The following is a 13,396-nucleotide window of genomic DNA, read 5'->3' as shown; positions in this document are numbered from 1 at the left end:
GAGAAGATGTTAAGGTAGAAATAAGCAAAATACTGGACGTATTAGATGATAATTAAAAAATACTGAGAGCAATAAAGCAGGCAAGAGAGTGGAAAGTGTGAGAGTGGTGTGGGGGAGGGAGGAGGGGGAAATGGTGGGGGGGGGGAGGCTTGTAGTTTTAGAGACTGTGGCCAGGGACCCCTCATTGAGAAGGTGACATGTGAAAAAAGATGGGAAGGAAGTAAGGGCATGGGACCTGTGGATCTCTGGGGGAAGAGCATTCATTCCAAGCAATGGGAAAGGCAACTGCAAAGGTCGTGAGTCAGGAGTCTGCCTGCCGTGTCTGAGGGCCAGTGTGTGGGGCAGAGTACAAGGCGGAAGAGTAGGAAGTGAAGCAGCAAGGCAAGTGCGCGGCAGACCACGTGGGCCTCGGAGGCTATCGTAAGGAATTCGTCCTGAGTGAGACAGGAAAGCCATCATTTGAGTTTTAGGCAAACAAGTCCTGTGAACTGGCTGATTTTTGCTTTGTTTTGTTTTTAAGTTGTAGTAAAGTACACATTACATGAAATTTACCATCTTAATCATTTTTTAAGTATACAGTTCGGTAGTGTTAAGTACGCTCGTGTTGTGTAATCTATTTCCAGAGCTTTCTCCATCTTGGAAAATGAAAACTCCAAACTTATTAAACAACTCCCCGCTCCCCCTCCCCCCAGCCCCTGGCAACCACTGCTCTACGTTCTGTCTCAATGAATTTGACTACTCTAGGTACTCATGGAAGTGGAGTCATAGGGTATTTTCATTTAACGCAGTGTCCTCAAGATTCATCCGTGTTAATAGCATGTGTCAGAACTTCCTTTCTAAGGCTGAATGATAGTGCTTTGTATGTGTACACCTGTCATGTTTGTCCGTCCGTCCGTCCATCCATCCATCCATCCATCCATTGGGTTGCTTCACCTTTTGGCTACTGTGAATAATGCTGCTATAAACATGGGTGTACAAATAACTCTTTGAGATCTGCTTTCATTTCTTTTGGATGAACACCCAGAAGTAGATTGCTGGGTCACACGCTGATAATTCTGTGCCTAATTTTTCGAAGAACTACCGCACCGTTTTCTTTAGCAGCTGCGCCAGGATTCCAGTTTCTCCACATCCTCTGCCCCACATACCATTCCGGAGTTTTTTTTTTTAATAGTAGCCATGCTGTGGGCGTGAGGTGCTATCTCATTGCATTTCCCTAACGCTCAGTGAAGTTGAGCGTCTTTTCACGTGCTCATTCGCCATTTATCTTCTTTGAAGAAATGTCTGTTCAAGCCCTTTGCACAGTTTTTGATTGAGTCGTTTGGGTTTTTCGTGTTGCTGCTGTTGGGTTGCAGTTCCTGTGTCTTACAGCTGTTCACTCCTCATCAGATAGGTGACTCGCAGACGTTTTCTCCCATTCTGTGAGACGCCCTGACAGCATCTCTACGGCTGCTGGCTTGAGAATAGGCCGTAAGGGCAAGGATGGAAGGTGTAGCCAGTCGCCTGGTTACCTTAGCATTTCTGAACTAGAAAATTTAGGATCACCATTCTCTGCACCCCCATCTGGCATCTCCAGGTCCTGTGGACCCCTCTCTTCTTCATCTCTTGTGTCTGTCTCTCTGTTGCCGCCACCTCTCACCTGGTCCCCTGGGACATGGATGCCCTACTCCTCAGGGCATCTGCGAGGGCTTGCCTGATGTGGTCCCCCTGCCTCTGCCCGGCCCGTCTCCTGCCAGCACGCACATCCCACCCTCTGGAGCTGGCCCCGGCAGCCTCTTCCGGCAGAATCCTCCCCAGCTCCGCCCTCCCTCCCGGCAGGTCTCATCCGTCCTCGCTCCCACGCTCCGTTGATTCTCATCTCCATGGCTGCCTCTTCTGCTCAACAGGGACCTCTTTCCAGTGTATGAAAGAGACCCGTCTTCATCACAGCATCCTTCCTCCAGCCTGGGCCTGGCACAGAGCAGGGGCCCAGAACATGTTTGATTCAGTGCATAAATACACAGACGAGAAAAAAGAAGGAAGGTGTAAGATGAAAGAGCCAGAGGAGAGGACGGGGTGGAGGGGCAGTGGGAGAAGTGGGCGGGGGCTCGCAGCTGTCCCGTGGTCCCTTGGACTGTGTATGGTCCCTCTTTGTGCGACTTGGGGCCAGCGGCGCCCCTTCCCTTCTTTCCTCAGACCTTCTTTTCCCAGCTCCCTGGTACTGCATTCAGAGTTCCTGGATGAGGCTCAGCTCTACTCCCTTTATTTCTTGTTCTTTTTTCCCATACTTTACATAATAAAGGTCTTCTTTTCTATTCTCTTTTTCTTTTTCTCTTCGAGTCAGAAAACTGAAGAGACTATCTTTATTAAGAACTTAATAAAGAACTCAAAGGAAGTAGTTTGGGGGGTGAGGCACATGGAGGCAAAAGGGGCCTCTCATTCTGGCGTGACTTTGCTGTGTGTAAAGGAGCTGTACCCTTGTAAATGGATTTTTGGGTTCAGGGCCTGGGAGAGAGGGGAAGAAAACAAAGGCGTCGGCGAGAAGCCCCAGAGCTTCTGGGAAAGAGGGCCTTGTTTATGCCTGTTGGAAACGATTTGGTCAAGTGTTTGTTTAAGAGAGATGCCACTTGGTTAGCGACGCCTGGCTCACTTGTATCGTGTTCAAGAATGCTTTGATTGGCTGGAGACCCCGATACTGTTTACTCAGAAACTGGCCTGAGTGAAAGGCTGGAGCCCGGAGGCCCAGCGCTACCACTCCACAGATTCTGAAATATCTGAGTATTGGGATCGGGGCCGCGGTGGTTTGAATCTGCCAGGCAGAGCGAAACCCACATGGGGGCCACCTGCTCTCTCCAGCCTTGGTTAGCATCTGTCGAATTTCTCCTGATTAATAAATACCGGTTGGCGGGTTAGACTGCGGGATTTTTTAGAAAGAGGGTTAAGGGACAAGTAAGTCTTGGAGGGAGATAAACACTGAACACTTACGTGAACATCTGCGAGACACAGCAGTGTGGTTCAGGTGGGATCATCCATATCCTTGAAGTAAAGGGTGTGGCCCCATCTTCCAGATGAGGAAACTGAGGAACAGAGCTATCAAGAGTGCGGAGTTGGAGGTGCAGGGGATTCGGTTCCAGTTAGACCCAGCACTGAGTTCCCGTGTCCCTTGTTAGGTTGTCAGGATTTTGCAATCTTTTTTTCATCCCTTGTGCCTGTCGCCCCGCCTGGTACATGGCAGGTGTTGGTAAAATGTGAGGTATGTGATGATGCGCTCAGTTGGATTAATCTGAACTCTGGGCTCTGGTGCCTGCATTCTTGTAAGTGATGGGGTTGGACTAGGTTCTGAAGATTCTAGATGCGAGCCACATCAGGAGCTGGCTGGTTGCACTGGGCACATCCTTTGTGGGAAGGTGTACCAGTAAGATCTGAGTGCTGTTCATGCCAGGCGGCTCTCCACACGTCCGAAATATCACCCCTGTGTTCCTGTCCTTGGGGAGAGTAGCCTGGCTTAGAACTTGGGCAGACAAACTTGTCACAGACAAAGAATTCGACATTCTGTCTAGCTCCCAGTCTGCGGGTAAGAACTTGGTGGAAAGAGGGATGGGAGATGTCGTTTAAGTGTGCCACAACTAAGACCCGACGCGGCCAAATAATAATAAAATAAAAAGGGAGTGTCATAGCGTTTGTAATTTTCTGAAGTTGCAAAGCAGCTAGGGAAAAAAATGTCTGGAAGAAGTGTTAAGGAAAATAGTTTCTTTGCAAAATGACATGCTGGACTCACCTTCCTTTGTGTGTCTTAGGCAACACAATAGGATCCGCAGCGTGGAAGGGAGTCAGCTGAAGGCTTACGTTTCCTTGGAAGTGCTGGATCTAAGCTCCAACAACATCACAGAGATCCGGAGCACCTGCTTCCCGCACGGGCTGCCCATAAAGGAGCTGTAAGTGCCTTGGGTCTGCCGGCAGCCCCCAGGTCTGGACGCAGGTGGACGTTCCCTCCTCTCCTCCACCGTGGCCCGGCTGAGTCAGTGGGATGGGCACACACCTCCCTTGTCTTCCCGTAGCAGGGCAGGGGGCAGGAGACCCAGGTCTGTAGTCCTCTGTTAGCCCATTCATAGATCATCTCCAAGTACAGCAGCGTTATTCTGGCTGTAGAGGTGGCTGGAAGCCTGAGGCGGGGAGATGTTAAGTAGCCTAACAGACTGACCATTTAAGAGCAGACTGTAGGCCTGAAATACGTGGCTGTGTTGACCACAAAGCCTGTTTGCTTTCTCCTTCACTGGGCTGCCTCCCACGAAAGCTTAGAACAAAGGTTTGGGGGTAGTTAGATGAGTGACATCGGAGCGAAACCTCTCTGTAGAGGCTCAACCAGCCAGTGCTCGTGCATCCTCTGAGTTCTCTTGACCTTCTCGGTCGGTCTGTTTCTCTTCCGCCCATCCTACTGCCCCATCTCACACCCCGCCAGTTGGCAGACAGAAGAAAAACAGTCAAAGCCTGTTTAACCCACCGCTTATTGGTAGGAAAATGTTGCTTTGGGGAAGAAACTGAAAACTCAGGCTAAAAAGGCACGTTCAGGTGACAGGTGAGTCCCCATCCCCTGCATTATTAGTGAGCGCTTTGGAGGGTTGTTCGTGAGGCTGGTTTTAGGGGTCGTTGTGACCCGTGTGCTCAGAGACCAAGGCCAGGCAAACAGATTTTTTGAGATCCCCGAGGAGAGGAGCGGTTTCTTTCTTAGGCTGCGTGAAAACGCCAGAGTTGGAAAAAGGAGGCCTTGGCTAATCCTTCGGCCGATGTGGCAGTGCTCAGCCCTCAGTGAGGGCTTTTGAAAGGTGTCCGGCTGCCACCTGGCACTGACTCGTTTGGGACAGAGAAACCACCACTGCTAAACTGCATTGCAGTGACCTTCTCTCTCTCTGCCTAAAAGCAGGGGATGTTGTACTTTGGCCCATGCTGGCCGGTATATCTTCATCGCACAGACTCTTCTTCTTTAATCTGGAGTGTTAAGAACAAACAGTCCGGCTCCGTTCGCACAGAATCCTCATGTGCCCCATCCTGGGCCGCTGCCTGATGGAGACGAAGAATGCCTTCTTCCGTTCCGTTCTGCAATGTAGAAAATGCTCTCTGGTCTTTTTTCTCTTTTGCTTAAGCCACAAAAAGCACCATTGGTCTAGGGAAGGTAGAAGGAAAAGTGTTGGGGATAACTTCTCATAGGAAAGACCAAATTGTTACCCCCTTTTCTCTCCTTTTTTCCCCTTCCTTGATGTAATTTACATACAACAGAATGCACAGACCTTAGCTGCCCCGTGCGTTGCGTTTTGAGGGGAGGTGCCCCTTGCACATGTAATCCTGTAGGTGGACATCCCATGCAACTATTGCTTGTTTTTTAAAGGGATTCCACGCAGACCCCTTAAAACAATTTTTTTTCATTGAGATGCAGTTGATTTTATAGTATTATATAAGTTTCAGGTGTACAGCCTAGTGATTCAGAATTTTTATAGATTATAGTCCATTTATAGTTGTTATAAACTATTGGGTATATTCTGTGATGTACAGTATATCCTTGCAGCTTATTTATTTTATACCTACTAGTTTGTACCTCTTAATCCCCTACCTCTGTCTCGCCCCTCTCCCCTCCCCTCTCCCCACTGGTAACCACTCATGCAGATCTCTCTAACTAGAATGTTTCTCCGACACATTTAAAATTATTTAAATGAATTGGTTTATGCGCATTTACACGTCATACAATGAGACCCACTTCAAAATTAAAGGCTGTTGCTCCAAATTATGACATCCACTCTGACCTTGCTTCGCAGTGGACTTTCTGCTGCCTAAGGCTCTCCTCACCGACCTTGAACCCTAACTCTTAGGTAGTGGGTGCGAGGGACTCCTGCAGCGGCCCAGCTGGGGTGCGAGGATGGCTGGGGTGGAGGTAACTGACTTCCCTCCCACCCTCCTGGGGTAAACCCCTCCGACCACGAGCAGAGCGAGCTCTGGGCTCAAACAGGGCTTCTGTCGAGCCTGACAAGGATGATCCTGACACCCGAGTCTGGGAGTAGAGGTGAGCTTTGCAGCCTCGGGACGACAGATGTCTCGTTGGAAACCCATCCTTCTGGGTGTGTTTTAGCTCATTTTCCTAACTCAGGCAGGTCTGGTGTCGGTAACAGGATGAGGAAGGCCTCCCACTGACCACCGCATTTTCTCTCATGAATCATTCCAGCAACCTGGCGAGCAACCGGATCAGCACCCTGGAGTCGGGAGCATTTGACGGTCTGTCACGGTCGCTGCTAACGCTTCGGCTGAGCAAAAACAGGATCACCCAGCTTCCTGTGAAAGCATTCAAGTTACCCCGGCTGACACAACTGTGAGTACAGAGACCTGCACTTTAATTAAGCTTAGCCACACTTCACGGAGGCCAAATTTCCCCCAGGACCTCGATGCAAGTGCACCCGCTTCCCCGCTGCCCCTCGGTCAGGCTGTGCATCAACTACCGTGGATGCAGAGCCTAATAGACGCAAATGAGAAGCTGGGTCTGGTGCCCGCGGGCTGCCCCAGGTTGCCGAGGAAAGATCCACCGAGGATGTACATGCCTGTCCTCATCGGCACTTTCCAAAATGCAGTGAGGAATCCTGCCGCCTAGCCGATCCTGGCTAACGCTTAGACTGTGGGCGTGGGGTTCCTTATTTATCTCCGAGGTCTTTGTGTTTTTTTAAGGCACCCGGATAATCTGTACTGTGGACATCACAGAGTCCGGCACTGCTCGGGCAGTTTGAGAGGAAGTCAGTGTAGCCAGAGGTAGGAAGCAGGAGATGGGTCACCATCTTCATCTCCTTAATCTCATAAGGTAGTTAATTGACTTTTGTTTAAATGCAAGGGTGTAATCGTTTACTTTTCTGACCAGCACGGCTGAGTGCCCTCCTAGAATGGCCCAGGGTTTGGAGTCAAGAGAACCTCTATTTACCAGAACCGGATGGACTGTTTGTCCCCTGGTTGTTTTGTTCGCCGGTGTCGTTTTTTTGTATCAGAAGAGTGCTACCTCAGGAAAACAAGCTGATAATCGATGTTTGGTTTAAGCAGAACAACACAAGTGTTCACGGCCAGGTTTGGCGGCCAGACGGGGTGTGCCCCGCCCTGCTCCCTCCCGCCGCTCCGACACACCTGGGCGGCGGGGCCCGGCCATGCCCTCTCCGATGCTGGAGAAGCTCTCTGGATGCTCAGGGCCGTATGTGGGTCATGAGACACTGCAGAAGTATTTGGGGAAATCCAGGGGCTTTCTGGTCAGGCTGTGCTCTCCCTTCCTTGAGTGTTACCGATGGAGCCAGTTCACCCAGATTCCTGAGATCTTTTGGCTCAGTGAGGCTTCAGCACACGGGGGTTAGAAGCCCGTGTGTACGCTTCGCAGTGCGCCCAGATGCCCGCCCCTGAGGGCAGTCACTTCTCTCCACCAGTAGAGACCTGAGTAGTGCCTCGGTGGGAAATGTCGTTGCCGTTTGATACCCGTTGGTTAGATTTTTCCTGGGTTGAGGCATCTGGTGTGGGTCTCTGCTGCTGAGTTGAGAGACAGCTCACCTAAGACGTTCACCTCCCGAGTCATAGCCCCTTCTCACTGCAGAGTCATGGGTGCTTGGGGAAGAAATGGGAGCACTCGCTCATTCGGGGGTGCGGTGGGACCGGCTTCTGGGAGCTCTGGGCCCCCCTTTCACCAGTTAGCAATGGCCCGTCAGCGTCTGCATGCACGTGGGCGTGCACGTCTGTGGTACGTCTCGGCTTCCCGGGATTGTCTCTGGGGACCGCGTGGCGATGGTTGTAGGCGGGGCCGTGGGTGGGGGACGCTCTGAACCGCTGGCTTCGTCTCTTTAGGGACCTCCATCGGAATCGGATTCGGCTCATCGAGGGCCTGACGTTCCAAGGGCTCGACAGTTTGGAGGTGCTGAGGCTCCAGCGAAACAACATCAGCAGGCTGACGGACGGCGCCTTCTGGGGTCTGGCCAGGATGCAGGCGCTGTGAGTGCGGGCCAGGCGCCGGGGATTCTTGCAGGCACTGAGGGACCACTTAGGACCTCGGCCGGACCCAGCCCCTGCTCTTTGGGACTTCAGCTGGGCGCCACTCAGTGTCTTTGGGGACTTCGCCAAACCTCAGGGTGTTTTTCTTGCAGGTTAAGAAAATCTCTTGGGGGGAGTTTCATTGGATTCAGTTGAAGCGAGTTGGTTCGTGAGGTTGGAAGAGGGGCTGTTTTGCTGGGGCCGCTTCCCCTCCCCGTTTCCCCTCCCCTTGTTAACCCAGCACAAGTGCACCTGCCCGACGCACAGTGAGGCCAAACAATACCAAAACGTCGGAGTTTGGAGCAGAGAAAGGTTTATTGCGGGGCCCTGCAAGGAGACGGATGGCTCGTGCCCCCAAAACCCCAAACTCCCCGGAGGGTTTCAGCAAAGCATTTTTAAAGGCCAGGTGAGGCAGGGGCGTGGCTGGTTGTTGCAGACTTCTTGGTGTAGGAATCCTTTGTCCTTGCAGCTGACGGTGTAGGTCAGGTCCCGATGTTCCTGTAAACCTCCAACCAGACAAATGTTAGTCGCTGTTCTGCAACTTTTTATCTCTATGTGAATACAAAAGTTTTAACACCTTTATCGGCAACTTTTTATCTCTATGTGAATAGAAAAGTGTTAACACCTTTAAAGGTCAGAGCCTTGAAAATGGGCTACCCCGTATATTTCACGCTACAGGCAAGATTCTTAACTGGAAGCAAAAGCAATAGAAGGCGAAGGTTAAAGTAAAAGAGGCATCTGACATGGAGTCAGATTTGTTCTTCCCTATTAGACCCCCACCCTGCCGCCTTGGCGGACAGTGGGCTCCCTTCCCACATCCTCTCCTGTCTCCCGCACGCCATAGGAAGTTCCCTCTCTCCTCACTTTGGGTTTGACCGTCTTTCTTGATGTGCAGGTGGGCCAAAAATGTATAGTTCATCCTGAGAGATTTATTTATGTTCTGTGAACTAATCAAGCCACTCGCTGCAGATGTTCCACTTTTATCGAGGGAGCGCTCGCTCCAGCCAGATGTGGACAGTCACGGGGCTTGCCTGCCTGTGGAGGGATGGAAAAGCATCCGGAGAAGGGCAGACGAGGCAGTTACCAAGCTTCAGCTTTTCAACATTTACATTTATTTATTTTTAATCAAAAGAAACGTTTACTCATAGTTGAGCAAAATCAAATTGTAAAGAAAAGTAGTTGTTGCCCCCCACCAACCCCAGCTGTCATTCTCTCTTTCCCCCAGTTCCACCCCCATGAGGCAAGCAGTCACTTCCAATCATTCTCTTTTTGGGGTTTTCTATTTGTAGTGGTAACTTCCAAGTTTATACACTTATACCACTATCTTGATGTGTCACCGTGAGATTTCTTGCTTTATGGTCGACGATTTATCTTGCTGAGGACACCCCCATGCCCTTCCATTCTCTACAAGTTTCATCACTCCGTTTATGCCTTTTATCAGTTATCTTTGCAACTGATACAAAAAACAAAAACTCCAGGTCCAGTTCCATCAACCCTCTGAGCCGTCCTCATTATCAGGAGCATCTCTCGATTTGCACACCGTCACACACACACATACCACGCGCACGCGCGCGCACACACACACACACACACACTTTGTAAAATGACATCCTTAACACTGCTGTTTTGCTTTTCCCTCTCTTCGTTGTTCACCTTTGCGTGGCTCTGCCTCCGTTTTTACATATTCGAGCACGCTTCTCCTTGACATTCTTAAAACTGTCATTTTGGACTTTGGAGCCCAGGTGGTCGTGAGCTGGGAGGGCCGGGAGTCAGAATTCTCAGAAGAACATGGAGTCCTTAGCACATGACATTTGGGTTTTACGGTGAACAAATTCATACCAATTGGGGAGTGAAGAAAGAGTTGCCTTAGAGGTTATTTATAAATTAAGGGCTAACCTTTTGAGCAGAGGCAGAAAAAGGACGATGGATAAAAGTGAAACCTGGTTGCCTGAAGCCCTTGTAATACTGAACGTGGAGCAGCATTTGAAGTAGTAGCTTCTGTTCAAGAGGCCAGTCCCACGGGGCGGAGTTGTCTGTGGCCGGGCTGTGCGGCGTCGAGAAGCAGGATGGTAGTAACGTCCCTACTTAATTTAGCAGGAGCTCAGTTCTCAGCACGATGCTGAGTCGCTGACCTGCGTTCTCTTCCTTCTCAGCACAGCCCTATGGAGTCGATACTTCTTGGGTATCTCTGCTTTATGGTTGTTCAGGCTCCTTCAACCAGCCAGGTGGCAGAATTGAGAATTAAATCCCAGTAGTTTGACCCCAGAGCTCAAACCGCGTTTCTTGGCGCAGTGATCCAGAGCCCAGGCTTGGTTAGCGAGGCCCGGGTTTGAATTCTGGCTGAGCTGGGAATGAGTGTTAGGCAGGTTCCCTAGCTTTTCCCAGCCTCAGTCTTCTCATCTGCAAGATGGGGATCATGAGGAGAGCTTCCTCCTCATCTCTCTTCTTTCTCTTCCTGGAGTGGGCTTTGCCTTCTGCTCGGAGCTCCTGTGCCCGTGTGTGTGCTGGTTCGCTTGTTACTCGGCTGATAAGGTTGCTTCTCGGAGCTTCCCCTTGGCCTCTGAGCTCTCTCAGTCGGCCTGGGTCCTCACCGCCATCTGCGTTGCTTTGAGTGTCTTCTCCTGCCCCCCAGACAGGTGTGCACACACACGTGTAGGTGCACACACCCCCTCACCAATCTCCCCAGCAGTGCTGTCGGATCCTGGGTGATGCCAGGGAGCCGCCCCTTCGCCGTGGGTTGGGTAGGTGCATGAGCCCCCGGGGGCCCACGCTCACCCCGCGCGCGTGGCCGCCGTTGCAGGCACCTGGAGTACAACAGCCTGGCGGAGGTGAATAGCGGCTCACTCTACGGCCTCACGGCCCTGCACCAGCTCCACCTTGGCAACAACGCCATCTCCCGGATCCACCGTGACGGCTGGAGCTTCTGCCAAAAGCTGCATGAGCTGTGAGTGTCTCCTGGCTCCGCAGGTGCTTTATGGACACGGCCCGGAGGTGGCTCCTCCAGAGCCCGGGGAACTCTGGGCCGCGCATCCCACGGCACGGCGGGCTTGGGAGTTCGGGGGCCTGTTGCGGAGGGAGGAAAGAGCCCCCAGCAGGCAGGCCCGGAACGGGACCCCGAAGCCCCGCGGATCGCAGCCACTGGGGCCCAGCTCATCTCTACTCTGCCCCACTTCACATTAGCAGGGGCTGCTGTCAAAGGGTGGCTGTTCTGAGAGCCTCTGTCTACGAATGGCTCCACCACGTAACACGTGCTTCTCTCACGAGAGGGGCTCCGGGCAGGCCTCGGCGATACTGCATGTTCGGTTCCAGACCCCCTCAGTAAAGCAAGTCACACACGTTTTGGCTTCCCAGTGCATAGAAAAGTATCTTTATGCTATACTGTAGCCTGTTAAGTGTGTAGCAGCATTATGTCTTAAAAAATGATGTACAGATCTTAATTAAAAACTACGTCATTGCTAGAAAATGCTGTCCATCATCTGAATACACAGGGTTGCCAAAACCTTCAATTTGGTAAAAAAAAAAAGCAATACCTACAAAGCGCAACATAGCAAAGCGCACTAAAACGAGGTGTGCCTGTATTGGGGCTCAAACACAGAAAGGACAGTGAACCCGAGGGACGGCGACACACTGACACTGGGAGAATTTCTACGTGCATGTAGTTTCTGTCATGTGGTTTCTGTCGTCCTTCCCCTGACAAGTGGCCCAGGCACCTGGCTCCTTCCCCTCCCCAGCTTTGGGTCCCTTGGCCTGGTGGCGAGGCTCCCGTGCAGACGGGAATGTGTGCTTATACTTCACGTAAAGAGATTTCCCCCACAGGGCTCCAGGCTGGGACTCGGAACCCCTGAGCTGGCACCCAGGGTCCCTGACACCCGCAGTGACAGGCTCTCTCCTGGGTGGGGAGGGGCTGGGGCCTGGGCTATCCTGCCATGTCCTGGTGGGTCATTGATCATGAAAGCAGCATTTCCTGGGACTTGGTGGACACAGTCATGTCCCTTTGTTTTAATCCCACGTCTAGAAGATTGGGGTTTTTGGAGGAAAAAAAGTAGCTCCTCAACATGGTTTTCATCTCAACTTAATATGTTCAAGGTTGTTCGATTCTGGTGTAGTCCAGTATATTTCTTTCTTTTTTTTTTAAGACAGTTTGGGTGGGTTTTCTTTTTTCTAGGCTTGACTGTAGGGAAAGACTCACCCACTGAGGTGAATCATTACAAGTGCCAAGCCTGTCTTTCTTGTCTGTCTCTTGCCCTCAGCAGGCAAACTTAAGGGGATGTTTAAACCTAGTGCTGAGTCTTGCAGCTAGTGTTTTTATCTATTTGTCCACGTTCTTCCCCTCCACCAGCTCCCCTCCTTCTTCCCCCCCTCCCTTCCCCACCCACCCCACTCTGACCTGGAGTTTATATTTCAGTGAGTCCATCATTACCTAATGCAGAAATCAATAGTCCCACCTCTTTCCTGTGGCTGGCTTTCCTTGGATTGTGTGTGTGTGTGTGTGTGTGTGTGTGTGTGTGTGTGTGTGTGTGTTAACCCTTTGGGTTTAGCTTCCTGACCCTTCCAGGCAGTGCACCTGCACGGTATTCTCATGTGGAATGGGATGGCTTCTGAAAGACTCTTCCGTCAGGCCCTGACCCCGCTAGGGAACTCCCAGGACCCGTGGTTTTCCGCTGTCCAGGCCTGGGGGCCACAGGGAAGCGGGGGAGGTCTTCTCAGCCCCCGGGGGCCCCGTACTTGCACAGGCTCTGAATCGCAGAGGGCGTGTGCGCCCTGGTGCTGAGGCAGCGGTGAGGGGCACACTCCCTGTGCCCCCTCCGGCTGCTTTCTGTGCCCTTCCAAAGGGGCAGAGAAGGTCACGGGAGTGTCCCCTGACCAGCCTAGCATTTTGCCCGACACCCAGGTAACCTTGGAGCCAGATTTAGAGTTGCTTTCCACGTGTGTGTCCCGCCCCTCCTTTAAACTAAATTCTTTAATTGCAGGTGAGGATGTAATTTTGATCTCCTGCCAGGTCTCTGCAACTGACAGGCACCATGACTTATTTTTCCAGGAGACAAAAACTGTCACTCCCTGCTACCTTTAAAAACTTGCTGATCTTCTCCGAATTTATTTTCCTTCCTCCTGCCCCAGCCCAGAGATTCCATTTTTTGAGGATAGATGACTAATATGCTAAGTAACCAACCCAGGGCTATGTCAGAGACGCAGGGACTGTGCTGGGAGGAAAGAAAGATTGATTCTGATGCTCAGGGAAGGTGTGTGATTGGAGGTGTGTTCCTTACTTACGGTAGGGGGATCGTGCTAAGAGGCTGGCTTGGGTGAGGGCAAGGTAGCCCGGATGGGAGACTCTGGTGCTCCCCCCCCCCCCCCCCCCCCCCCCCCCCCCCCCCCCCCCCCCCCC

General features: G+C 51.7%; 1 protein-coding gene across 3 annotated transcripts in view; it reads left to right on the top strand.

Moving 5' to 3' along the window:
• The window catches only part of LRIG1 (leucine rich repeats and immunoglobulin like domains 1), a 122,850-nt gene that overhangs the window by 80,447 nt on the left and 29,007 nt on the right, over positions 1 to 13,396 (top strand). For all 3 annotated transcript variants that reach the window (XM_029242208.1, XM_029242207.1, XM_029242206.1), the window contains exons 4-7: positions 3,774 to 3,911; positions 6,188 to 6,331; positions 7,828 to 7,971; positions 10,811 to 10,954. In XM_029242208.1, the coding sequence (XP_029098041.1) occupies positions 3,774 to 3,911; positions 6,188 to 6,331; positions 7,828 to 7,971; positions 10,811 to 10,954 (570 nt within the window). The remainder of the gene's footprint in view (positions 1 to 3,773; positions 3,912 to 6,187; positions 6,332 to 7,827; positions 7,972 to 10,810; positions 10,955 to 13,396) is intronic.

This window comes from Monodon monoceros, unplaced genomic scaffold (assembly GCF_005190385.1).
Source record: "Monodon monoceros isolate NGI ecotype Baffin Bay Population unplaced genomic scaffold, NGI_Narwhal_1 Super_Scaffold_3, whole genome shotgun sequence".
NCBI classification, from domain to species: domain Eukaryota; kingdom Metazoa; phylum Chordata; class Mammalia; order Artiodactyla; family Monodontidae; genus Monodon; species Monodon monoceros.
This window is presented reverse-complemented; position numbering and strand designations above follow the sequence as displayed.